General features: G+C 46.5%; 10 protein-coding genes across 10 annotated transcripts; 1 reads left to right on the top strand and 9 right to left on the bottom strand.

Moving 5' to 3' along the window:
- Positions 1 to 563: 563 nt before the first annotated feature.
- On the top strand, positions 564 to 1,326 carry F4813DRAFT_281304 (uncharacterized protein). The gene is made up of 2 exons (XM_049240499.1): positions 564 to 911; positions 969 to 1,326. Exons 1-2 carry the CDS (start codon positions 722 to 724, stop codon positions 1,127 to 1,129), a joined length of 351 nt encoding a protein of 116 aa, XP_049095076.1. The 5' UTR covers positions 564 to 721; the 3' UTR covers positions 1,130 to 1,326.
- A 770-nt stretch (positions 1,327 to 2,096) lies between these two features.
- On the bottom strand, positions 2,097 to 3,088 carry F4813DRAFT_281296 (acyl-CoA N-acyltransferase). Its single transcript, XM_049240498.1, has 2 exons — positions 2,657 to 3,088; positions 2,097 to 2,598 (listed from the first exon to the last, which is right to left on the bottom strand). The coding sequence occupies exons 1-2, from the start codon at positions 2,935 to 2,937 to the stop codon at positions 2,349 to 2,351; spliced, it is 531 nt and encodes a 176-aa protein (XP_049095075.1). The 5' UTR covers positions 2,938 to 3,088; the 3' UTR covers positions 2,097 to 2,348.
- A 310-nt stretch (positions 3,089 to 3,398) lies between these two features.
- F4813DRAFT_375844 (SET domain-containing protein) lies at positions 3,399 to 5,290 on the bottom strand. Its single transcript, XM_049245059.1, has 5 exons — positions 5,083 to 5,290; positions 4,265 to 5,012; positions 4,178 to 4,203; positions 4,025 to 4,113; positions 3,399 to 3,965 (listed from the first exon to the last, which is right to left on the bottom strand). Exons 2-5 carry the CDS (start codon positions 4,976 to 4,978, stop codon positions 3,559 to 3,561), a joined length of 1,236 nt encoding a protein of 411 aa, XP_049095074.1. The 5' UTR covers positions 4,979 to 5,012; positions 5,083 to 5,290; the 3' UTR covers positions 3,399 to 3,558.
- A 1,161-nt stretch (positions 5,291 to 6,451) lies between these two features.
- On the bottom strand, positions 6,452 to 7,845 carry F4813DRAFT_375842 (NADH-cytochrome b5 reductase). Its single transcript, XM_049245058.1, has 3 exons — positions 7,306 to 7,845; positions 7,169 to 7,246; positions 6,452 to 7,112 (listed from the first exon to the last, which is right to left on the bottom strand). The coding sequence occupies exons 1-3, from the start codon at positions 7,565 to 7,567 to the stop codon at positions 6,571 to 6,573; spliced, it is 882 nt and encodes a 293-aa protein (XP_049095073.1). The 5' UTR covers positions 7,568 to 7,845; the 3' UTR covers positions 6,452 to 6,570.
- A 583-nt stretch (positions 7,846 to 8,428) lies between these two features.
- On the bottom strand, positions 8,429 to 10,216 carry F4813DRAFT_281208 (glycoside hydrolase family 13 protein). Its single transcript, XM_049240497.1, has 3 exons — positions 9,731 to 10,216; positions 9,558 to 9,667; positions 8,429 to 9,497 (listed from the first exon to the last, which is right to left on the bottom strand). Exons 1-3 carry the CDS (start codon positions 9,990 to 9,992, stop codon positions 8,484 to 8,486), a joined length of 1,386 nt encoding a protein of 461 aa, XP_049095072.1. The 5' UTR covers positions 9,993 to 10,216; the 3' UTR covers positions 8,429 to 8,483.
- Positions 10,217 to 11,312: 1,096 nt separating this feature from the next.
- Positions 11,313 to 13,399, bottom strand: F4813DRAFT_375838 (uncharacterized protein). Its single transcript, XM_049245057.1, has 5 exons — positions 13,032 to 13,399; positions 12,614 to 12,928; positions 12,331 to 12,515; positions 12,159 to 12,236; positions 11,313 to 12,102 (listed from the first exon to the last, which is right to left on the bottom strand). The coding sequence occupies exons 1-5, from the start codon at positions 13,180 to 13,182 to the stop codon at positions 11,569 to 11,571; spliced, it is 1,263 nt and encodes a 420-aa protein (XP_049095071.1). The 5' UTR covers positions 13,183 to 13,399; the 3' UTR covers positions 11,313 to 11,568.
- Positions 13,400 to 13,607: 208 nt separating this feature from the next.
- F4813DRAFT_375837 (IMS-domain-containing protein) lies at positions 13,608 to 16,348 on the bottom strand. Its single transcript, XM_049245056.1, has 2 exons — positions 15,293 to 16,348; positions 13,608 to 15,103 (listed from the first exon to the last, which is right to left on the bottom strand). The coding sequence occupies exons 1-2, from the start codon at positions 16,253 to 16,255 to the stop codon at positions 14,177 to 14,179; spliced, it is 1,890 nt and encodes a 629-aa protein (XP_049095070.1). The 5' UTR covers positions 16,256 to 16,348; the 3' UTR covers positions 13,608 to 14,176.
- Positions 16,349 to 16,457: 109 nt separating this feature from the next.
- On the bottom strand, positions 16,458 to 17,768 carry F4813DRAFT_375836 (uncharacterized protein). The gene has a single exon (XM_049245055.1). The coding sequence runs from the start codon at positions 17,203 to 17,205 to the stop codon at positions 16,735 to 16,737; it is 471 nt and encodes a 156-aa protein (XP_049095069.1). The 5' UTR covers positions 17,206 to 17,768; the 3' UTR covers positions 16,458 to 16,734.
- Positions 17,380 to 19,067, bottom strand: F4813DRAFT_281180 (uncharacterized protein). The gene has a single exon (XM_049240496.1). The coding sequence runs from the start codon at positions 18,857 to 18,859 to the stop codon at positions 17,555 to 17,557; it is 1,305 nt and encodes a 434-aa protein (XP_049095068.1). The 5' UTR covers positions 18,860 to 19,067; the 3' UTR covers positions 17,380 to 17,554.
- Positions 19,068 to 19,361: 294 nt separating this feature from the next.
- On the bottom strand, positions 19,362 to 22,133 carry F4813DRAFT_281148 (glycoside hydrolase family 51 protein). The gene is made up of 9 exons (XM_049240495.1): positions 21,877 to 22,133; positions 21,347 to 21,811; positions 21,138 to 21,282; positions 20,901 to 21,062; positions 20,350 to 20,839; positions 20,152 to 20,230; positions 20,064 to 20,082; positions 19,906 to 19,988; positions 19,362 to 19,846 (listed from the first exon to the last, which is right to left on the bottom strand). Exons 1-9 carry the CDS (start codon positions 22,006 to 22,008, stop codon positions 19,451 to 19,453), a joined length of 1,971 nt encoding a protein of 656 aa, XP_049095067.1. The 5' UTR covers positions 22,009 to 22,133; the 3' UTR covers positions 19,362 to 19,450.
- Between the last annotated feature and the right edge of the window lie 363 nt (positions 22,134 to 22,496).

The following is a 22,496-nucleotide window of genomic DNA, read 5'->3' as shown; positions in this document are numbered from 1 at the left end:
TCCAATGTAACTCATATCTTTTACCTTAGCTACCTATGTTCCAACCAACCAGTCACTATCGTATTTTCTTCCATCTGCTTCACCTCGACTTCCACGATGCCACACAGCCTCTACCTGATTCCTCAATAGCTCCTAGGCATACTCTCTGACTCTGTACCAATTTATTTACCCTGGTAAAAGGTCTCCACTCAGTTAGTCATTCGGACTCCATCCACTTACGGCTCTTGTCGCTTGTAGTTGAATTGCTCAATTGCTCAATAAGGTTGCTGCCTCAATAGCTGCAAACAAACACGACCCTTTTTTCTCTCTCCATTTCTGCCTTGAAGTTAAGGGGTGACTCACCCCTTCGGTGTATCTTGATATTTCGACTCTGTCGCTACTCATCACCGCCAGATAGGCCCCCATTTGGGTCAGCCTGAGGCACTGCTCATGCTTGCTCCGGCCACTGCGTGTTGGAGCTAAGCTTGTTCATATCGCCATGTGATAGTCCTTGATGTACAGGCTTCTATTGTAAGTAGTGTAAGGTAAAGTACTTTCTCTTAATACTTCATATAAAGACTGGATGCCTCCGTCTTTTTATTCACATTCCTATTCCTTCTTCAGCAATCAGACAAGTTCGTCACAATCCTATATATCTATCAAGATATCTACCAAGCAATCTATTAAGCAATCTGCTTAATATTCTATACAAATTCACTCAAATAACTTCCGCTACCAAGCAATGGCATCATACACTTCCAAGTCATCCCGCGCCATCGTTGTAGACAACCGTTCCTCTCGCTCGTCATCTGCAAGCTCATACAATACAATGTCTTCGCGCACTAGCCTAGGCGCTGGTTCTACCTCTTACCCCAGTGGCTATTCTGGAACCTCGCCTGTTGTCCACGAGCATGGCCGATCTGCTAGGGCCGGTACGTGCTACCCGCGAATATATCTTATTCACACGTTTTCAGCTAACATAAATAAAGATAACTTCATCGTTGACATCACGCGCCGGTCTGATGTCACCGTCTTCAACCACCACGGCACTGGCTATGAAGACAATGCCCCATCTCCAGGTTACAGGAAGCCCGACCACAGAGAGTCCCAAAAGACTTCGGGCAGAACCACCCACTCGGGATCTCGCTGATTAGAGTCGACATGTCTCATTCATTTATGTTCGGCGCATGGGCTTCTGGGATTAGGGCGGGTTTTTGGACGGAAATATTTATTCGGCTAGGCACAGAATTATACCATGGGTCTCTTAATATTTACGGGAGCTGGATATTCAGCAGGAAGACTACAGAATCGCCCCAGGGCTACTAGATGTGTACAGTTACTAGCGACATTTCATATCACTTTATGTACTTCTATGGTCGAATCTAATCTTATCTTTTGCACTTCATCACGAATCCTCATTAGACATTGCGTAGGCGTTCCGACATTATCGATTGGTCTATCGCAGGTCTAATTCCTGCGAGGCTAGCAAGCGACATTTTTATTCGCTACCATCACTTCTACTGTGAGGTAGGGTAATTGCATATATGCAGGAACTATGTATGTCTAATACAAGAGGTGACCCAACGGTCACACCCCACGGAGGACGTAATCAGGAATCAGCCAATCCCCAAATGCTATTTTCATTTCAGCTCCTAGGGCTGAGGTGCACTTCATATGTAACCATTACTCAATTGGTACCGCTAGAGCACCAATCCCGGCGAGCCCTGTGGATGATGATCTCACATGGAGCTAACAGCGATGCATATTTAATGGTAGCATCGATATTAAAATGTTATTTTTCGCTGCTGGCTAGTGCATCTTCAGGATGGAACCTGGGAGTAAGCAAGGCGCGGCTAGGCTCTTAGGCATTATAATGGACATATATACCGCAAAGCCTACCTCGGTTTATCCTCGGTTTATCCTCGGTTTATTCTAACTATATTTCGGATGAGAACGACGTTTAAGCCTCGCCTTTACGGATATCACTACAGCAAGGCGTGCGTAGGGATTATATGTAAATTGTCACCATATAACTACTGCGAAGGGATCATATTAGTAGCACCATCGTTTTATATAGCCTAAATCGAGAGCGGTTGTTGTCCAGAGATTTTAACAGCATCAAGCTAGATTGTTAGAATTATATCTCACTCTTGATACGGGCCATTAGCAACAACCTCTATAAGCATTCTAACCTAGTGTTTGTTCCCTATTCGAATCCCGATTGACAAGCCCATACAATGATCAACCAACTTCGACTACTACCATATAACCCCTTAGAATATATCTAAGAGACCCAGCCCCTTTGCCTCTTTACCTAGGTACCTACCTATGAACCCCCCGCCCCACCTATTTACCTCCTCCTCCCATCATTATCCTCGATGATACTCATCACGCTCCTCCTCAAAGTAATGCGACATCTCCATCCCCGAGCTCTTATATCCGCACTTAACATAAAACGGCTCGTTCTTTGCTCCACAGTTCAAGATATTCTTATAACATCCCAGATTAATCGCTACGGAGTCCAGAGTCTGGATCATCTTCAGCCCAAGCCCCTTGCCCTGATGCTCCTTCGCAATCGAGATCTCCTCGATGTGTCCGCACTTGCCGCGCTGGTGTATGCTGTTCTAGTAAGAATTTCTCGTCGCAAAGTTTCAAATACTCAAGGGAGGAGACACACAATTTCTTTTCGACAACCAAGGCCCCCGTTCCGACGACCCGGCCCGCGTGCTCGATCACCGCAAAGTAGTACGTGCCTTTTGCCTCTAGCATCTCATCGAATCGCTCGTTGAACTCGGCCTCGCTGACTTCGCCCATCCATGTGAGGACGCGCAGGCAGTCCAGGAAGCCTTTTGCGTAGTCTCCCTTCTCTAATGGACGGATGGTGAAGTCGGCAGGGAAGGAACCAGCAATCACTGGTGAGATGAGAGATGCTGAGAAGAGCGCTTCCGTATTGCCCATGGTGATTGGTTTCGCTTTGAGTACCTAGTATATGTTGTTTTGAATAATATTATGTCCTCGTCGACTGGACTCAAAAGTCGATGTGGGGTGAGATATATGAGGTAGTAAGTATGCGTCGAATACTTAGGTATATGAGCTTCTCCCCGGGTACCTTATAGTTATAGGGGCTTAACACGTGCAGCTTCAATTTGATCTAGAATCGCAACTATAAATACAATGTGTAAGAGTTTCCTGTCGGAGAACAAGCCGGTAGATGTGAACCAGGGTGTAATAGATGCCGGTAATTTGAGGGGATGGTTTGTTTAGTCCAATATTATTCTGATAGACGTTGAGTCTCCCGTTAGTTGCATATACAGGGTAGGCAGAGTTGTCCAGACACTCCAACTTGGCACACTCAATTTATCTCGTGTAACTTTTGTAAACAGCCGAAAGATAATATTGTATAATATAAAAGGTTCTAGTGCCAAGTATAGTCCTAAGTTATATATATATTTATATATAGTTGGTCTATTAAATACATAGAAGGCCGAGACAATATGTATGAGATCCCCCCCCTTACTCCTCGAAAAGGAATCCCAACACAACTTATCTAAACTGAGGAGCGAGATATACTCTACCAGTCTAATCAAAAGTCTGCAATAATATGGGCAATGCATCCGGGGTATCCTCGAGATATCCCTGGTCCACCAACGTGTCTAAAGACATCTGCGCGTATTTGGTCGCTGTCGTCTTATCCCCCGCCTTCCAGTACAGCCGCGCCATAATCTCATACTGGCTGGAGTAAAGCGGCGCAAGGTCCTCTGCCTTCATAAGTTCTAAGACTTCGTGCGTGAGCTTGACAGCCCTGGTCCCGTCCCACAACCCGACGGCGTTCATGACCTCTTTGCGCAGCTCCTTGATCTTCTCTCTGCGGTAGTCGGATACGGCGATCTCGGTTTTGGATGCGGTGCAAAGTGAGCATGTACACTCAAATCCCCATTTCTTCAGTGCCGTCTTTCTTTCTTCCTTTGCCTTTCCTAAGGGTACGTCTGGGGGGATCGTTAGCAATACACAGCGCATATAGCATAGTTTTACTAGTAGAACATACAGGTAATGGTGATTTCTTCTCCAGGCTCGATATCTCTTAAAGCCACGACACTTACAGCCAAACTTGAAGGTGTAAACCTTATAAAAGAACTAATTGCTTATTTAGCTTTCTTCTATACCCGGAAGTTGTTATTTCCACCAAAGAGGTACTTACTTTGGGCGGCATGCATGATTGACTCTCTGTCATATACCATTAGCATTCCACCAGCACCAACGTATGGTGATATCCGAGTGAACTCACAGAAACGTCCGGGTATAATGTCATATGAGAATAATCCGCCAGCGTGTAAGAAAATGAGTTTGTCCTCAGAATATCCTCTACGATATCGCCTGAGAACGCGCTGCTACGAGCCAGCTGAAGTACGCGATCCGGATCTGCTAGCTGATCTACAGCTCGATGAAATAGTTTATACCCTTCGGTCCGCAATAGCGAAGTTGGGAGGTCCATGTCTACTACTAATGCAGCCCAATCCGCCATAATTGCTTCGGCGCGCTTGATATGGCGAGTCGCAACGACCCCCTTTCCCTTCCCGGGGATGTCGGCAACTTTGTACGCTGGTCCAGCGCTATTGTTGACGAAGTGTTTGAGATGAGTGTACCCGGAGTCGTTCAGGATTTCAAGAGTGCTTGCTGCAGTTTCTGGCCTTGTGATTATGCTTACACCCCCGTTCCCGTGCTGCGAATTGGAGTAAACGCAGTATGACGCCCCTGGCGACTTTATCGAGTGCACGCACTCTGGCGGGTGTGTCCATGGCGACCATTCAACGGGTCTATCGGTAGTCTTCTCGTCAACTAGATGTGGACATCCTAACTGCGCCTGAGATTGTAATGCTGCCGGGAGGTTTAATGAACATTGACCAATAGCAGCAGAAATATGGCTATGAGACGCAACGCGTGGTACGAGAAGGCCCACGGTGCAGAGGAATCCAGGAAACGAACCGGCTCGGGTCTTCATTTTCAGTTACCATATTACGGAGCGGAGAGTACAGCTGATATGAGTTGTAAGTTATACAGTCCAGTTATAAGTATACTATTCAATGTTCCTAGAGTCGATCTTACCTTTTCTCAAAGTTGACGTTCCCATGTCCGATTTTATGGTTCAGCCGGATGTAAATGAAGGCGTGCATATTGAGCGCGATCGATCAACAAAGGGCCAAGAGAGGCCAAGCGTCAGGTACGGGCACACGAAGTCGCCATGTTCTTACATTTAATGTGAAAAACCAGCCGTTCATGATAATTATTTGCTAATAATCTTCCTCTACATGCTAGTCTTTGCCGATTATGTCTTGGAAGATTCCCTACCTCCAAGACATTCGGGACGGATGTCATAACCAAAATCTCGGCAGAGTAGCCTGATTTCCCCCAAGCTCCGTTCTCAGCCGTTCTCGTTGAGGCTCTGAGGTAACTTATCCGCTAATATTGTATTGATATTCGCCGAATGATTGGAGATCCCAGCCGCAAAGTAATCTTGGCCACGCCGATCTCTAAGTTCCGGCTAAATGAATAGGCACGTCGTGAACTGAAGATATGCCGACCTATCCGCTCCAATTGCGCAAAATTTTGTCTATTCTACACGTGGATTTAAATCGTAGCACATTATCGACGAAGTCATGCTGTATATGGTGCTCTTTTATTGCCCACCGGGGATAATCCTAAGAAATACTGATATTGGCTCGGAAGTCTAAGAGTAATATGAGGCTATAAAGAGATATGGGGGGGGGGGTCTCATTGAGAAAAGTAAAGGTACAGCTATAAAGGATGAAATATAAAACTTCAAGAGAAAAATAATACGTAAGTCGGTACTTTGTTAACTTCTGCTTTACAAAATTTGTTTTAATAAGGCCTAGGAAGCCCTAGTATTATTAACCCAGTATGATATTAGGTTTAAGTTTGTTAATGTAAGTAGGGGGGTCCTGTTAGATAAATAATATAATAAAATGAAAACTATTACGAAAATGCCTTTTAATGGTGCAGATGTATGTTCGACATGACTTTTTACCCTAGGATACCATTGCTATCACGTTGCCTTTTAATATTCGTCATTATTTAGAGGTATCCTGTCGGGGAATATAGGGGTTAGGGGTAGATTTAAGGGTTGGTATATTAAGATATTGGGTATATGAGAGACGCCTTCGATAGAGGATAGAAAAGTAGGCATTGATAGTTTAATTCAACAATTTTAACATTCATTTAATGTAGAGAATTCATCAAGGGCACCCTGACATCTCCGTAAATTTAAAAATACACGATAATTATAAGCGCTTAAATCTCCTAATCTGTACTTTGTCTTCTTATAATCTCTCAGCCGGTAAGCTCTCGAGATATACATACGTACTTAGAAACTCATATTAACAAAAGCAATTTTTATGAGTTAAGCTATATAATAATCGTAAATCTTATACGTTGTTTGGCCAGTTGCTTTAACTATGTCAGTACTCGATGTTATGTTGTATTAAAATAATAGGTAGGTTTAGAGTAATTATTTATATTACGCGAGGAGAAATCCCCAGTATCTACTAATCTGAATCTTCCGATCTATCTAAAGGCTCAGAACTTATGTATTTGATCCTTCCGATAGCCGAGTTCATTCAAGATCCCCGATTTCTGCCAGCTTCCCACAAGCGCAGCCTCCATCGGCGGCGGTCCGCAAACAAATACTTTAGAGCTAGCCGATTGAGGCGCTACCTCATTCAGCAACTCCTTGGTAACGTAGCCTTGTCGAAACGGCGAGCCATTCGTGGGATGACTGATCGTATACGTGACGTTGAAACGACTTGGGAAATTTGCTGCGTATTCGTCGAGCTCCTTTCTTAGGAGCAAGTCGGCATTTGTATTTACGCCAAATACCAAGTTGATCTTGGTGTGGTCCTCAGGATTTTGCAAGATACCCCGAATCAATTGGTAGATAGGAGTAATGCCGGCTCCTCCGGCAATGAGAAGGATCTCTGAGTGTTTGTTTGGTTGGTAGTTGTATCCCGGTATCCGGGTGACAAAGCGCAACGAGTCTCCCGGCTTTAGGGAGTGTATGTATGTGCTCTGCTTCCCATCGGGATATTTCTTGATGAGAAATTCTAGAGCACCCGGCTCATCTAATTATTGAAAATTAGATTATATTCATTGGTAAAGACGTTGAAGTTGTTCTTACCCAGTAGGTTAATCGGAGTGTAAGGGCGCACGACAGGAAATGTGCTACCTTTTGGCCAAGAGTATGTTAAGAGCGCGGCTTTTCTAAATGTCAGTAACGGCAACAATAAGCAGCGGCATGCTTTGGCTTTCGCTTACATGTTAATTTAAGGCCACTGACGGTATCTGGCGTAGGTAGTTTAAATCGCAATCGCTTAGTGTTGTGGTTTACAGCTTCAGCGCTCTCGAGCTCAAGAGACAAAAAAGCCGGACCAGAGCCGAAAGCCTTCTTCGGCGCACCGGAATCCGCGTAAGCCACGTTCCTCATGTAGGTATAGTACAGCCCAATTCCTGTGCCAACAACCGCAACGCTAGTTATGCCTCTGGATAGACGAGCTGCGGAGAGTACTCTAGAATTCATATTAGATATAGAATTGTCGAATGCGCTTGTAATAGCGCTGTGTATATCTTAGAGAAGTCGAATAGGATTGAATGAGGATAGAGTGAGATATTAAAGATTTAGCGAGAAGGAATCAATCATTTACGACGGTCCTTTAAAAAAAGAAAAGCAAACGGACTTCCGCTGACGTAGTTACACAATAATGTTGGCAGAAGAGAACGCTCAAATGTCTTCGAAGAAAAACCAATGTCTCAATGCAAATCAAGTCTATTCCTGCAATTATTCTTAGATTTTTAAGAGCTATAAAACTGTATATAGCGGAAAGATCAACTCCCATATATATTATATATTATATATACATGACCTGCTCTCGGGGTTCGGAACACAGAGTACAAACAACGGAGGGACGGCAGACACTCGAGTCCGAATCCGAAGCCTCCTACATCAGCATCATAGCAGCTGCTTAAGTAGCGCCAAGTCTGACATGGTGCAGCGTATTTGTTCGTACGTGTGTTAAGCAACAGGTCTATTTAGGGAAATGGCCGTGTGTAATCGAACCACCTCCACTAAAGGAATATTGGAACGCCTTCATCGGGCGTCTTGTAAGCCGGGCGCCGTGCGATATTTATCTGACCCGGTGGACCACTCATATTATCTATCCACTAAGGTATCCACGGCCGGTCCCGAGACATACGTACTATGTACCTCTTTAATTTGATCTGTTCCATTTCTGTAAACGACTTACGTAATATGTTGAAAGGCCCTGAAGGCTTGCTTTATTTAGTAGCTCAGCTTTGTTATTTTTATTTCAAACTAAACCCTACCTAGGTACCTATGTACACATTAAACAGACACGCGATTGTTACATCTTGTCCCCACGTACCCTAAATAGGCAGGCATCTAAGGTATTTTCAGCTGTTTCACACCGCGCGCAATTTTAAGATGCAATTAACACGACTGGCTCGCCGTTGCTAACATTCAAACACACCTTTCCGTCTCCGTCCGAAGTGTAGGACCCGGTGCTGAAAGTGTTGTTCCACGATCTGTTAGGGGCCTGCGTGTAAAAGCAGTGCTGTCCGCTATATCCAGATCCACTGTTGATAGTGAGAACAACTAGATTGCCACCGGCTCGGCTCCAGGCGTAAGCAGTATCCGCAACATACAGATGGGTATGGTCGTTACCGGCTAGTCCACCAGCCGATTTCCTAGCGGCGGATAGCTTGGATATGGCCTTGTAGATTTCGGCATTGGTATTGAAATTGCTACGCCAGAGGTCTTCACGGTTGGCGGGGTCGTTACCACCAGCGTACGCCTGCTCTGTACCGTAGTACACAATGGGAATGCCCCTGGCAAGGATGACGTAGGCGAGAGCGTTCTTGAGCAGCGCAAGGTCGTTCTTCGAGTTTAACCATCGCGCATTGTCGTGGTTGTCGAGAAACGAACCCAGGGCCGCAGGGTCAGGGAATGACGAGCTGATCTGGTTGAACATGTCGACGAGGGCCTGACTCGAACCTGTCTGCTGGTAGAAATTATTCATCGGGTAATACATGGGATAATTCAGCAATCCAGACATGAGACTAGCGTAGCCCGCGACGTAGCTCGGGTCACCGTCGAAGACCTCGCCGATTGTGTAGACTCCGGCAGCGCTGGAGAATCCCGGCCAATAGTCCTTCTCGACATGCTTCACCGTGTCGATGCGAACACCGTCGAAGCTATATTCCGATATAAGCCATTTGATCCAATCCTGGTAGACGGTCCGGATCTGGGAATTTTGCGTGTTCAAGTCAGGTAGGTTAGCAATCCAGCAGTTTTCCACGCTATTCTGGTCGGAATAGTTGATCTCGCATTGCGAATGATAGGAACTGTCTTGGTTCAGTGGCGCTGGTTGGCGATCCGCGACGTTGGACGGGCCCACGTGGTTCGCGACTACATCAACCATAATGTAGATGCCCTGGTTAACGAATTCTAAGTCAGCGGTCAATTAAGGAAGGGCAATGGCTCTTTCGAATACCTTTTCATGCGCAGCGCTAACTAGAGCCTTGAGGTCATCTGCTGTACCATACTTGGAATTGATGCCATATAGATCCGTCGCCCAGTATCCATGATAACCCCCGTCGCTGTCTTGATTTGACGCGATGATTAATTTACTGACAGGAAACGTCTCATGAAAGGGGCAAGACTTACTTGTAACTACAGGCGTAATCCAGATAGCATCGAAGCCCATACCAGCAATGTAGTCGAGCTTTGACTGAAGACCCTTAAAAGTGCCACCACAGTAATTCGAGAGGTCACCGCATGCATTGCCTCCAGTATCGCCGCTGCTCCGAGCAACACGATCTGTCAGCGCAAAATATATGTTCCTAGATTTCCAAGCGTTCACATCGGCCGAGAGGGCCACAGTGAATAGCTCGGAAAGGAATGCGAGCGAAGCTAACGAGGCGCGCATATTTGCGACAAGTACGAACGATCAGATACCCAAGAACAATGTTACCTAAAAGGGTTGGGGATGGCTCCAGAGAAGGGAGAGAGAAAAGGATGGTGTTTGTCGATGCACTTATAGTGTACACTTATAGTACGGGGGCGGCGTAGTTCACGATTATGGCCGCACGAAACTAAGACAACACCTTTCATATCCGTTCAGCTCCCACCTCGTCCCCGCCTCCGGTCACATTTCCTAAGAGGCGGATTTGAACAGTACACGGACCGAGTACAAGAATGACCGACAGAAGCCCCGTCACTAACTCCGCCATCCTTACCAACAATACTTATTGGATATTCTTCGACATTAGGAAATAAGAATCATGGGCAAATAGGGCAATAGGTTGCTTGGTGCAACAATACTATTAACATGAGCTCCATCTCCCAGTCTTGTATCCCCTGTTTCTCCTTTCCAGATGAAGCTAGGTTGCCCCTTGGTGCATGAAACGATCGTCACTCCGCACCGCGCGATGCGTTGCAATAGGCCGAAAGCGATTCAGCTCCCGCGCTTCGATTCACCCAACCACGGCCTAGGGCGCGGGGTCTCCACGGCTTGGAAAGTGGAAATCGCACCGACATGCATTAGGCCGGCACGATCCAACTTACTAAGAACGACCGAGACTCAGTTAGGTATTACAGTAACTAGCAGCTCTTGTAAGCAGGTTTCACATGGCCTTGGTGCCTTATTTCTAACTCGGAAGGATCCGGTAGGCTTCTGACAAAAATAGGTAGTTAACGTATGACTCGATGGATTTTCTAGAAGTCTAGCATGTAGCGCCGAAGATGCTTTATATCCGCTTAAAGTCTTGAATTAATTTTTTAACAATCGCAATTATTATTCCCTTAAAGACTAAGTGGTATCAAGACGTTAACACAAGACACTATGAAGCTAGTTAATGTTAATGTAAACTATCTCCAAACTACTCCATGCCGAGATGGAAGGTATTATTTACTCCACGAATATTTGTCCTACACGTGCTAATGAGTCGGTGATGTGTGACGCGGCGCAATGCTCGGCCGCTTTATCGATTTGAGGTAACTCTCGGTGGATTTTGAATGTTGACTTATTTTCTCTAGCTCGTCACGTACAGCTTTCCTAAGTTAGGTCTATGGCGATTTTTTCTTGATTTTAATTGCTTCCTTTTAAGGCTTTCCCCTTAGGAAGTGCCGCTTAGTATTTTCGACGTCTCCTTCATTGGAAAGACTGACTCAGGGGCGGAGTTTGATTAATATAGGCCGAACTCATGCTCGGCCTTCTGGGCTGTGGTGTATTTATCAAATAGCAGGTAGCTTTACACAAGGTGGGCTCTCGATATACTACATACTATTATATACACTTAGATATTGGTATCTCATAAAAACGGTATAGAATTGTGCAGGTAATGAATAGAGACATTGCCTTCCTAAATTCAACACCCTGGACTCCTCTAGATCCTCATAAAGTCCACGAAGTATACCCAAGAAGTACGCTTTGCGATGGGCCAGCCACCTATTTCCTACTAAGCCTTCACCGTAATTAATACTCTCAAAAGTAACCATTGATTCTAATCGATGTCATTATCGACCACCGTATTGGCATCTAGATTACTTTGTTTGAATTGGTGTCGTTGGGCTGGTCCTGGTCTTGTAGTCGCATTGATACCTAGTAGAGTTGTTCCTAGATGATGGTTAACTGTACGTCGATTGAGAGTGGCTGCTTCCTCTTCTATAGTGCCAGCATCTAATATGAATCGTTGTACCAAATTTCTGATCATTTCGTCCGTCTCGGTCTGTCTGGGATCTACTGCGGTATCCTCATATACTATATCCTCAGGTCCTTTTGCCACTCCCCTCTCGGCTTCTCCTACGAGTTCCTCTAGAGACGGAGTGTTGTCACTACTGACCGCCATGCATCTTACTACGAGGTCTCGTAATTCAACATCTATATACTTCGACTCCGTAAAGAAAGGGGGGGCCGCTGTCCCTATCCGCCGATTTTCACCGGTTTGCCTATCTACGAATTCATATTGCCAGCCTAGTTCTGGTATATTGTCTAAGTAAGACTCATCAAGCCTACGTTCGAAAATAATAATAAATAGCTGTAAGTCTATTAGCAAGATATTCAGAGATGGATTTTTGCACTGGGGTGGCTAACAACTCCGATATTTCCTATATTGTCGTAAATCGCGCCTTCTTCATCCCGCAATATCTCTCCCCGCCCAAAGTCAATGAGCTGGAACAAAAATTAGCATGTTTCACACTGGTAGCTTTTTTCATCGAGGAATATTAGGGGCATAATCCCACTCTTCCAACAAGACTGAACACACCTTAAGTATTGGAGCAAGCGAATGTTCGAAGTCATCACTAGTTAAATCGCCAATAATGACATTATTACCATGAGGTGAATTCTGTACCACTCCTAATGGCCTATGTTGGTGAAATCGTTCCCGCCTTAGCGGTTCATCGGGTCCGCCTTGCGGGGGGAAAGCCATGGCGAGCACCTGGCGTACCACTATAATCGGTAAACGGTGGTTAGCTTCTTATTTGATAATATAGGTAGTTGGCGCAAACCCGAGAGGCTGATGCTTTTGGAGAAATAGTAGTACTGACAGCAGAGAAATGCACGCCAAAGAAACCGACTGGGTACTCGATAGTGAGTCCGGTCCATCCTCGACCGAAAGGCATATATAGTGCCATACGGAATAAAATCGAGCGCGAGGGTAGGACGTTTCCCAGTCCCCGATACATTAAGGGTGGCCTCGGCAAGCGGAATCGTCTGCCCGATATGCTCGGCGCCTCTTAGCATTTCGAGAAATTGAGCCTCATTTCTCAAGTCCGCGTCCGCTTGGTCGCTAATCGAGTACTTTACGACTATTTTCCGAGAGGGGTGCCTTCTTCTGTCTAGGAAGATAATTGCGCCACCGTCTAGAAGGAGTATTAGTGTTCGTCTACTATGCTAGAAAACCCTCGACTTATGAATGATAATAAAGGCGGCCCTCTCGTAATAGCAGAGAAGAAGCTTACTTACGGCGTCCTATTCCTGCGACACCACGATATACAAGATTCTCGTTTGGTGTGAAATACGTGGAGATCTTGTCTGCTAAGGCTGCCATCCTAGCAGTTTCTGCATCTCCCGCAGGTAGCGATAGGAGCAACCTTCCTATTAAATCGTAATCCATTGTGTTATCCGTGTTCTAGTTATGGTCGTGAAAATACTAGGGTCGCTACGGGGGTGCTAGTTCTATAGAAACCGGGCCAATACAGATAATTACTGCTAGGTAATGATATACCGGTATTCGGTGTCAATAAATTGTTACGTGAACTAGTTTATATCAAATATCGCGTATAACTTGAAGTAGAATCACTAGTCATGGCTAGAGTAGTATCAATGCAGACAAAGGTCTTTTGCAGACAAGGTCCCTGAAGAAGTCGATCTCATTACCATAAATAACCCTAAGCTAACAAGGCAAAATGATGTCCTTTCTTTGTCTTACTCACCACCGGTTTCAGCAGCCTCTATTGTCATGCAAAGATGACTGTGTATTCACCAAGAGGGCTTTACGGGGGCATTCAAGTCTTGTTGCTGAGAAGAAGCCTTTATTTAGTAGGGAAATTTTACCATTTTACCATTTAAACTTGTAATAGTATAGTTATTTTAGCTTTCTGTATGCGCTACACGTCATATTTAAATGTGGCCGTCTTGACTCTTTAACTTATACCTGATCTAGGTTAAATTGGTGATTATTATACAATGTGAGTCTTAGAGGAACTGTAGCATCAGTATGTAATAAGTTAGTAGATTGCGTCTCTCTGAACATAATTATCAGGTGTGATTGTAAGGTCCACGGGAGCGCTATAGAGGAGGCTTGCTCGGTAATAAGCTGAATCGTGGCCATCCACCACCTTTGTCCTCACTTTTAGCTTATTGTAGTTTATTGCCGTCCAAATATGCCTGACGTATTCTGAATAGCCCACAGCCACATAGCGGCCGCTACACACAGGCTGTAGGCACGTTATAATGAAGGAGGCGTAGGAAGCTTTAAGAAGAACATGGGGGACAGGCCGATAGGGAAAGAAAATAAAGGAAATAAAGCCACTACAACATGGTCCAAGGGGGAGTCATGATACTAATATTTGCATCATTATACACAACTATCATCACATCATTATATCTCATAATCCCCCACCAAAAAATAGCTTCGTCTGCCTCGGATCAGCCGAATTCGTTGTCCGGCTGCGCTGCTTCTTCTCGGCACTACCCTTCCGCCTCTTGGGTTGTGGCGCGGCGTCAGCTGCAGGGCTCGGGCTAGGTTTGAATTCGCGTTGAACTGTGTCACGGATCGTCTGGCGCGAGAGACATAGGTCGATGTGCTCATTGAATAGGCGCTCGTCGGTGGCTTGCGGCCGGCTGCAGATGGGACAGTCCCAGTATTCCTCGGGGTCGGGGTCGGGGGCTGGGCGTTTGGGGTTTGGGAGGATTTCTTTGCCATGATGTCGGTAGGTGGCGTCTTTTTCGGCTGTGGGATGCTCGCCGAGATCTAAGCCGGGCTCGTGGGTATCATCGTGAGGTAATTGATCTAATAGTTCTTGCGGAATATCATATTCTTGGGCAGATTCGGTTGTCCGTCCGTCTGACCCCGTTTTTAAAGGTCTTAGTCCAAAAAATGTACGAGCGTCGGGCTTCTTGGTGCTAACTAGATGCGTGCACCGGAGGCCCATTAAGCGTAACTTCATACCCGGGACCTCCTGCTCCAGCTTTGCCAAGACAGGCAATGAATAATTGTATAAGTCGTCCGCGGCGCAAATGGCTCTTGGCGTCACAACTTGCCTTGTTAAAACTTCGTATGTATGTAACTTTACCTTCAAGACAAGAGTCCGGCCTTTGCACTCGGCTCTTCGCATATCCTTTTCCAATTCGTCAGCTGTCTGCTTCAATTTTTCTCTCAGTTGTACTGGGTCTGAAAGATCTCGGAACGTGCTTTCGGTTCCGACGCTCTTCCGCTCGAATTCCTCAACGGGCTGGACTTCGGTTCTGCCCAGCCCGAGATAGCACATGAGCAGGAATTCGTACGTCTTCTCACCGAAAAGTTGACGTCTGCAGTAAGTTAGTACTTTGAATAAGCAAATCCCTTGTTATTTTACCGCCCAGCTTAATTTTTGGGAGAATAATTACTGGTTGTAAAAAAGAAAGGTATTTTTAACGTACTAAGCCTGTGTTAGTCTTGGTTCAAGTATGTAAAGGATCATCATAACCGAAGTCCAGAAATGAGTCTGTGCACGTACCAAAAGTTGACGATGTGGATAGATATCGCCACATGTTTTGACTCCTATCTCCTGCAACTCCCGTTCTAAAACCCGCCCAATTCCATTTACCTTTCTTGTCGGAAGGTCACGCATGAAATTCATTATAGCATTGCGATCGTTAGGCAGGATGTACTGGCCATTAGGCTTGTTCATGTTGGAACAGATTTTAGCCAGCTTCGCATTTGCGGCAATTCCAGCAGAAACCGTAATCTTCGTCTTCTCATGAATCTCATCTCGCATTTGCTGGACAGTATCCTCGGGCGTCATGTTATGTTCGACACAATATTCGGTAATGTTGAGATAAGCCTCGTCTATACTAGCGCTTTGGAACCTTGGATCGTATTGCGCCAATACTTGCCGGACCTCCTGGGCTTTGGAGGTGTATTTGTCAAAGTTGAGAGGGAGAAGGAGGAGGTTAGGACAGAGCTTCTTGGCGACGAAGCCGGCCATGCCGCTTCGACAGCCGAATTTTCGAGCGAGGTAATTACAGGTGGTGAGCACGCCACTTCCAACGGCGAATGGGACATCCTTGAGCTCGGGTCGGTCGAGCTGCTCGACAGCAGCGTAGAAGGCGTCGCAATCGACGTGGACTATATACTGTGTCAGGTCACGGGAGACCTCTAGCTGGGTTATGAGTTGGTCGGCAGCTCGGAGCTCGCGAGTTAGATCGAGCTTCTCCAGACGCCGCTTCTTCTCTAGAATCTGCTCGATCTTCTGCGTCAAGATTTTGTCTTTGACTTCTTCGCGGTTAAAGAACTTGGATCCTTTGGATGCGTTATAAATGATTTCCGAAACCTTAGATTGATCGACGGAGTCCTGGCCGGCTTTAGTGAGCGAAGGCCCGAGGAGAGAGTATTTGAGAGTGTTGTGTTGGTGGTCATCTTGCTTAGACCCTTCTATCTCGGGTTCTTTTTTCTCGGGTTTCGGTATACTAGGTCTCTCGGTCATTTCGAATTCATGCTGTAAATTTGCAGACGATTCCTCTTATCACAATCATGATTCTCATGATTCTTTGTCGCGGGGGTAATGAGACAAAGATACTCGACGACCCGCGGCGCGTCATCCTTTTTACGCGTCAACACGTGATGCCTATTTTAATTAATTAATGAGGTACAAGACATATGTATTGCAAGACGGAGGCGGGTGCGACGGACACTGTGAGGGGTATTTTACTCCAAGTCCATTAACGTTTACTCTCAGTTTTAAACCGCTGCCACTACGACTAAATATGTTATTACATTAAGCACCAAAACCACAAACATACCTAGGTAGCTAAGAGATAGCCAACGGGTTCCGCTATATAACGGACATTTGCAACCGTTCAGAAACGTACGCAGCCGGTCTTGTAACGTCACTCCACCGCCCAAGCTTGCACTTCTTCTGATTAGGCCCCGGACAGGGCTTATGCACCCTCCATCCGATGGGGGTTACATTTCCATTTCAAGGATCCTATCTGTGCTAACTTTGACCACGTGCTCCGTCCTAATACTCACACCTTCCTCTGTCATCTGCATACGCACCCAAACAGACCATATACAGCTAATAATACTCGTAACGATGAAAATGCCGGCAACGACGGCGTGGCCGACAGTTACGGCTATCCTGAACCTTGGGACTAGGTCAGCAACGCCGACCAGGTCCGGTCTTCTCCACAAATGCATGTTGCAGCACCACCATTTAACATCGTAGAACTGTAGCCCCATGAAGAAGGCCTGCGTGATGGATAAGAGGAGCAGGACGTGCACGGCCTGGGCCGGAGCAGTGAAATACTTTTTTCGTAAACACCATGGCCGCGACCGTGGCGAATCCGGAGCCGATCCAGGGGCCGAGTAACGCGCCGCAAGAAGACATCGGCTTGGAAATCTTTCCCGTGTACTTGTGATAATACCATCCGGCATTTGGATACTACCCTAGAGGCATCAAGGTCTAAACCAACCGTGAATCCGTGGAAGCTGAGGAGAATAGGGAAAATGCGTTGCGGGGGTTGTTAGCCAGAGGAGAAAAGCACTTGTATAAGACATTTGTAGCAGTTTTAACACGGGACGGGCAGGCTTACTTGCATAATGCCACACAACTAATACGTACATACGTACTAATAAGACGTGGATATGAGGTAATATTGATGAAATTTTTAATGATTTGATCGAATGTGTTAAAATTATAATATTATACGGAATATATCATCTCGAATTACATATATCAAATTACACAACAATATACCACGAGTGGTCATTATACAACTGAATCCTATTCAAAATCCTCCACACTTGTATGACACTCTGAGAACTCCTCTTCATCTTCCTCAATCTTCAACTCGTCATCCATCTCCGTCTCTATCTCCGTTTTCCCTTCCAAGATCCTACTCACCGAGTCCTCCAGTAGCGCTCCGATAAAGCCTCTGTTCTTCTGGTCGTTTTTCACCATGGTGGCAAGCACCTCTTTCTCCAGCTTATCCAACTCTTCTCGCCGCCGTTGAATATCCTGCAGATCAGCTGTGGCAGAATACACCAGTGCATTTTTATTCATCTCCATTGCCTTGACCTTACTATCTAGCTCGTAGCATATCTCCTCGAGCTGGCCCGCATGCCTGTGGTCGCCAATCGTAAATGCAAGGGTCACCGCTGACTTGAGCAGATCTTTTATGCTACGGGCAGTCATCGGGACCCTATGAACCGCGCTGTGTCGCAGCTTATCCGTCGAGAATAACACTTCTCTCAAAGGCATTGCTCCCAAGTCAAACGCCGCTTCGGGTATCTCGTCGGCCATCTTAGCCAGCAGTCGCGTCCATTTTGTAAGTTCGAGCGAACTAGCGCAGTCCAACCCAGTATTCTCGAGAAGTGCTGGCATATGCTTCTTAGTGAATTTAAAGCAGCTTTCTTCTAGCATACGTTGCGCCTCACTCAGAATGATATGTTGTGCCTTATACGGAATGTATGTTGGGTATAATGAAGGCAATGTCGCTAGCTGTTGTGAAGTCACATGTGAAGTCACATTCCCGGTGCTTGGGAACTCGGTTTTAGGGCGCGGACTATCTCTTTCAGTTTCGTGAAGCACCTCGCCAGTTTGCTTGGTGGCATCGTCGGCAACTTGCTTAGTGACACCTTCATCAGGTTGTTTTACGTCGTCCTCGTCAGTTTGTTTGGCGGTGTTTTCATTGGTCTGCTTGGTAGCATGCTCTTCAACTTCGATATTGCATTCGACGTCGTTTTGTCCTACGCTGGCAACTTCGTCTAGTACCTCGGCTGTCGACTTAGCAGCTTTAACTTCGGATGCTTCGCGTTTGACCTCCTGTTCCGGTGGCGTGTAGAACAAGTCGGGAAATTCCGCCTTCGCTTTGAGCTCTGATTTAAAGATATGCCGTGATAGGAGGTCGCGAAGAATCTCGACCACATTCTCTACGCTCAAGCCATTGGTAAGTGACCTTAGCACCTGCGGCCACCTCTCAATCTCTTCGCGTATCTTTTTCTGTTTCCGTAGCTCCGCTTTCTGGCCCACAAAGATGGCTCGACATGCGAGGTAAACACGCCGTCTATCCGCTATCTTGTTTGCCATGTTCTCCCTGGGGTATGAGCCTCCAGAATCTAGCCGGATAAGAGCGTCCTAGTTGCTGGCCCTTTAAAGAGAGACTTCAGCTTAGTCGGGCAGCGATGCAGGCGGAGAGCAACATGACAACTCCGTTTCTTTACTCCAACCTCGCCTATACTTACCTCATCCAAAGCTAGCATGTGTTTCGCAAGCCATGTGTCGCCCATGTCTCGAGCATTTATTGGCGAAAGACAGCTCAGCAGTGTAGCCCCCAATATGGGACAACTGGTCGCATATACGTGCTACCCCACAACTCGAGATACATATCTTCGAGGCTCTCCTATGACTTGCAACCACATCATTACGGAACCAGAACCATTCGCTATCCTATTCGTATTAACCAATAGGAACCAACAAGTTGAATTCGCCGAGCCTCCAATTTTTAAGAGCCTCTTAGACCACGTAGATTACGTTGCTTTATCTTTTATTGATCACACCAACGGTAGAATTGTCTTTGATTTAACAAGAATTGCCAACAGATATTATTTATATTGTATGTCATAATCTAGCATAATCTAGCATAATCTAGCATATTAATGGCCGAGATAACTCAGAAGATCAACCCTTGCCTGTTGCTCTATTCCAGCGGCGAGACTTCGGGGGGCTCGTATCCAAGACGGCAATGCTCAAGTTGGGTAACGAAAACTGAAAGCTACCGGTCTTGTCGGATCGTATTGTCTGCTTGCTAGTCTTCACAACGTCGATTACGGTAGCCGGGTCATTGAAACCATATGGATCTTCCGGTCCCGTGAGGATAGTCAACTCGGCAGTCGTTCCCTGTTTAACACCCTCGAAAGATAGTTTGACAGGGACATCAGCACCGTCCGTTGAGTTATAGACTGCTGCTTTGAAAATGTGTCCTCCTGTCTTATTATTCTTTCCAGCCACGTAGTAGAGCGGACCAAACTCCGAATTTGCCGGCAATGTCTCTGTTAGGGTATGGGCCGCCATAAGCTATTCGCAAGTGGTATGAGCAGGTATTCCAGAGATTCGGGTATGATAGTATAACTTACCTCCCATACGTGCCAAGACGTAGATCGAGTAACCTTGTCAGCAGTGAACTGGATTAACGTGATTTCCCACTGCCAGCGGTTCACTGTCATATATAGATTAGCAATGTTCATATAAAGGGAGGGGCTGAGATTAGACATAAGTCACAAGTTTGACGTACTATTCCGAAGGATCGGTGCCTGCAGCACTTATTAGTTCAAGCTCTTCAGGACCTCTAACGTTACAAAAGTTATCAAATTGAAACTTACAAATGCCGCTCCGATGATTCTGTCTGCATTGCGTTCGTAGCCGATGAGTGACACGGCCTCACCAACGGAACCTATCCACCTACACGAGGTTTCAAGTTAACAAATATCCAAACCGTACGGCCAACGCAGTTATAATATTCAAGCGACGCCGGAAGGATTATAAAAAGATTTTAGCGAATGCAATAGAATTATACTTACCAGGGAAACTGTCGTTGCGGCCCATTCCAGCCAGAACCACCATTCGGATGGACTGCTGCCATCTCGCCAATGATATGCGGTTGTTTCACATTATCGAACTTTGAAAACTCAGAAACAAGTATGTCTGGCACGGAATACACGTGGTAGTCGCCACCTGCTGGTGCCGGGATATCGTATCCGTCGTAGACCGAGCCCGAGGATATAACTTGGATATCCGGGTACGCCTTGTTAATGGCCTCGAGGAATAACGGGAATCGGTACTCCTTGAACGTGTCCCAGCCTCCGGAAAGCCAGTCTTCGTTGCCGATTTCCACATATTCCAGCTTCCAGGGCTCCGGGTGCCCTAGCTGAGCGCGGACGGAGCCCCATTTGGAGTCGGCGGGTCCGCGGACAAATTCGATTTCGTTGAGGGCGTCGTCGATAAAGTATTGTAGGTCCTCTTGTGGTGTGACGTCCCCGTTGAGAGAGAGGCCGTCGTAGACGCCGAGGACTATCATCATTAAGTTAGATATTGCCTATTTCGAGGTATAAGGGTAGGAATGAAAACCTACCAATCTCCATTCCCAAGTCCTCTGCAAACTCTAGGTATTCAAGTAACCCTAAGCCGTTGGTTTGTTGGTATCCCCATACACCCGTGAAGCCGGGTCGGTTCTTCAGGGGGCCGAGAGTGTTCTTCCAGTCCCACCATGTCTTGTTTGTCAAGCCTTCAAGCACTGTAGGGCACAAGCATAGTCTATTAGTTATTAAGGCTATAGGATCGAGGAACCACACGAATAAAAACGACTCACTATTGCCACCCGGAATACGAAAGAGGGTAGGGTGAAATTGTTCCAACGCCTCTGCGATGTCGAGACGCATCCCATTTTTCCGTCCTTTGAATGTAGGAGGGAAGAGACTGATGAGATTGAAGTCAAGCGACCCTGCCTCTGCGCCCTGTGAGACGTCTTATTAGACCAGCTATACCTTAGGTACTTCATCAGCTCTATGAGCAACTTACCGAGGCATCAAACGTGACGGCAAACGAATTGTTAGAATTTGGTGCATCTTGCGAAGGAGTCAACTCGAAGGCATGTTCCGTCCACTGATCAGCGGTAGATTGCGACTTGACTTTCACGCTCCCAAAAGTCTGGCCTGTGATATTCGACCGCAGACAGGCAGTAAATTGGCCGGAATACGTGCCCTTGACCCAGAACGAACCGCTGTATTTCCTGCGAGCCTTGACGTCCATACCCCAGTACCCGTCATTTAGAAAGCCTACCTGACCTTGTCCCTTGGGAGCTGCAACGTTCAGGGAAGTAACCAAAACGTCGGATAGCGGCGTGCTGAGGTTTTTCAACGATAGCTTGGCGCCATTCACGGAATGCCATCCGTCGAGTGAAGCTGGGTAGCGATCACTGATCTGGAAGGCTCGGTTGCGGATTAGCTCGGCGTAGAGACCGCCGTCGCCCGAATTATTGATGTCCTAGTTGAGTATGTTGAGTATTATATTGCTTACTTGAAGAGTCAGTTGGTATGTATATGACTTACCTCATGTAGGAAGCCATATTGATGACCACTGGTGGCATTACCACCAGTCGACTTTACGGATATATCAACAGCGGCAGCTAAAGAGGCCGCGCACGCAAAGGTGCTAGCCAACACGGACAGCTTCAGATGCATCGTGTCAGCGAAGAACGAGGATGGTACAGCGCACTATCCAAGATCACCTCTTATTCTAAGCGTCACTTCAAATCTCATCACGTATTGACCTTTATATACGCAGTAGAACACCCCCCACCCCCCTCACCCCCCAACAATACCGAGGATGCTATGGCGTGCGGAGAGGCACCTTGGACCTGCATCTCGTACAGTTCCGGCACATACGACGATCCGGGGTAACGGTAACCCGGCTACTCGCAATATGTATGCGTGCCTATCAGAATTCATTCCCGTTCCCAAGATCCGGGCACAACGAAGCCAGTTCGTGATGCGGGAAATATCCCCCAGCGCTAGCATGGAGCGTTCGGCTGCTTGAGGACCGAGTGTTACATTGGCCCATCAACCGGGACCGGAATCCTCCTTTCTTAATGGTGGAATTGCGGCGTCCTGGGAAAGGAAGTCGGGGAAGTGGGGATGCGGTGTTGTCTTATTCCTGGTCTTGGAGTTGG

The sequence above is a fragment of the Daldinia decipiens genome, assembly GCF_022478715.1.
Source record: "Daldinia decipiens strain CBS 113046 unplaced genomic scaffold F4813scaffold_53, whole genome shotgun sequence".
NCBI lineage: Eukaryota > Fungi > Ascomycota > Sordariomycetes > Xylariales > Hypoxylaceae > Daldinia > Daldinia decipiens.
This window is presented reverse-complemented; position numbering and strand designations above follow the sequence as displayed.

Bases quoted from the DNA above. Each gene is read 5' to 3' on its own strand.
- F4813DRAFT_281304 (XM_049240499.1), top strand. From the start codon at position 722: ATGGCATCATACACTTCCAAGTCATCCCGCGCCATCGTTGTAGACAAC. The intron at 912-968 runs GTACGTGCTACC...ACATAAATAAAG, and splicing joins TGGCCGATCTGCTAGGGCCG to ATAACTTCATCGTTGACATC.
- F4813DRAFT_281296 (XM_049240498.1), bottom strand. From the start codon at position 2,937: ATGGGCAATACGGAAGCGCTCTTCTCAGCATCTCTCATCTCACCAGTG. The intron at 2,599-2,656 runs GTGTGTCTCCTC...TTACTAGAACAG, and splicing joins TTGGTTGTCGAAAAGAAATT to CATACACCAGCGCGGCAAGT.
- F4813DRAFT_375844 (XM_049245059.1), bottom strand. From the start codon at position 4,978: ATGAAGACCCGAGCCGGTTCGTTTCCTGGATTCCTCTGCACCGTGGGC. The intron at 4,204-4,264 runs GTGAGTTCACTC...GGTATATGACAG, and splicing joins CATTATACCCGGACGTTTCT to AGAGTCAATCATGCATGCCG. The intron at 3,966-4,024 runs GTATGTTCTACT...CGATCCCCCCAG, and splicing joins AGAAGAAATCACCATTACCT to ACGTACCCTTAGGAAAGGCA.
- F4813DRAFT_375842 (XM_049245058.1), bottom strand. From the start codon at position 7,567: ATGAATTCTAGAGTACTCTCCGCAGCTCGTCTATCCAGAGGCATAACT. The intron at 7,247-7,305 runs GTAAGCGAAAGC...CATTTAGAAAAG, and splicing joins CAGTGGCCTTAAATTAACAT to CCGCGCTCTTAACATACTCT. The intron at 7,113-7,168 runs GTAAGAACAACT...TTCAATAATTAG, and splicing joins CACTCCGATTAACCTACTGG to ATGAGCCGGGTGCTCTAGAA.
- F4813DRAFT_281208 (XM_049240497.1), bottom strand. From the start codon at position 9,992: ATGCGCGCCTCGTTAGCTTCGCTCGCATTCCTTTCCGAGCTATTCACT. The intron at 9,668-9,730 runs GTAAGTCTTGCC...CGTCAAATCAAG, and splicing joins GATTACGCCTGTAGTTACAA to ACAGCGACGGGGGTTATCAT. The intron at 9,498-9,557 runs GTATTCGAAAGA...TTCGTTAACCAG, and splicing joins TTAGCGCTGCGCATGAAAAG to GGCATCTACATTATGGTTGA.
- F4813DRAFT_375838 (XM_049245057.1), bottom strand. From the start codon at position 13,182: ATGGATTACGATTTAATAGGAAGGTTGCTCCTATCGCTACCTGCGGGA. The intron at 12,516-12,613 runs GTCAGTACTACT...TACCGATTATAG, and splicing joins TTGGCGTGCATTTCTCTGCT to TGGTACGCCAGGTGCTCGCC. The intron at 12,103-12,158 runs GTTAGCCACCCC...ATAGACTTACAG, and splicing joins ATATAGGAAATATCGGAGTT to CTATTTATTATTATTTTCGA.
- F4813DRAFT_375837 (XM_049245056.1), bottom strand. From the start codon at position 16,255: ATGACCGAGAGACCTAGTATACCGAAACCCGAGAAAAAAGAACCCGAG. The intron at 15,104-15,292 runs CTTTTGGTACGT...GTACTAACTTAC, and splicing joins ATATCTATCCACATCGTCAA to TGCAGACGTCAACTTTTCGG.
- F4813DRAFT_375836 (XM_049245055.1), bottom strand. From the start codon at position 17,205: ATGCCGGATGGTATTATCACAAGTACACGGGAAAGATTTCCAAGCCGA.
- F4813DRAFT_281180 (XM_049240496.1), bottom strand. From the start codon at position 18,859: ATGGCAAACAAGATAGCGGATAGACGGCGTGTTTACCTCGCATGTCGA.
- F4813DRAFT_281148 (XM_049240495.1), bottom strand. From the start codon at position 22,008: ATGCATCTGAAGCTGTCCGTGTTGGCTAGCACCTTTGCGTGCGCGGCC. The intron at 21,283-21,346 runs GTAAGTTGCTCA...GACGTCTCACAG, and splicing joins CCGTCACGTTTGATGCCTCG to GGCGCAGAGGCAGGGTCGCT. The intron at 20,231-20,349 runs GTAAGTATAATT...AACCTCGTGTAG, and splicing joins CCGCAACGACAGTTTCCCTG to GTGGATAGGTTCCGTTGGTG.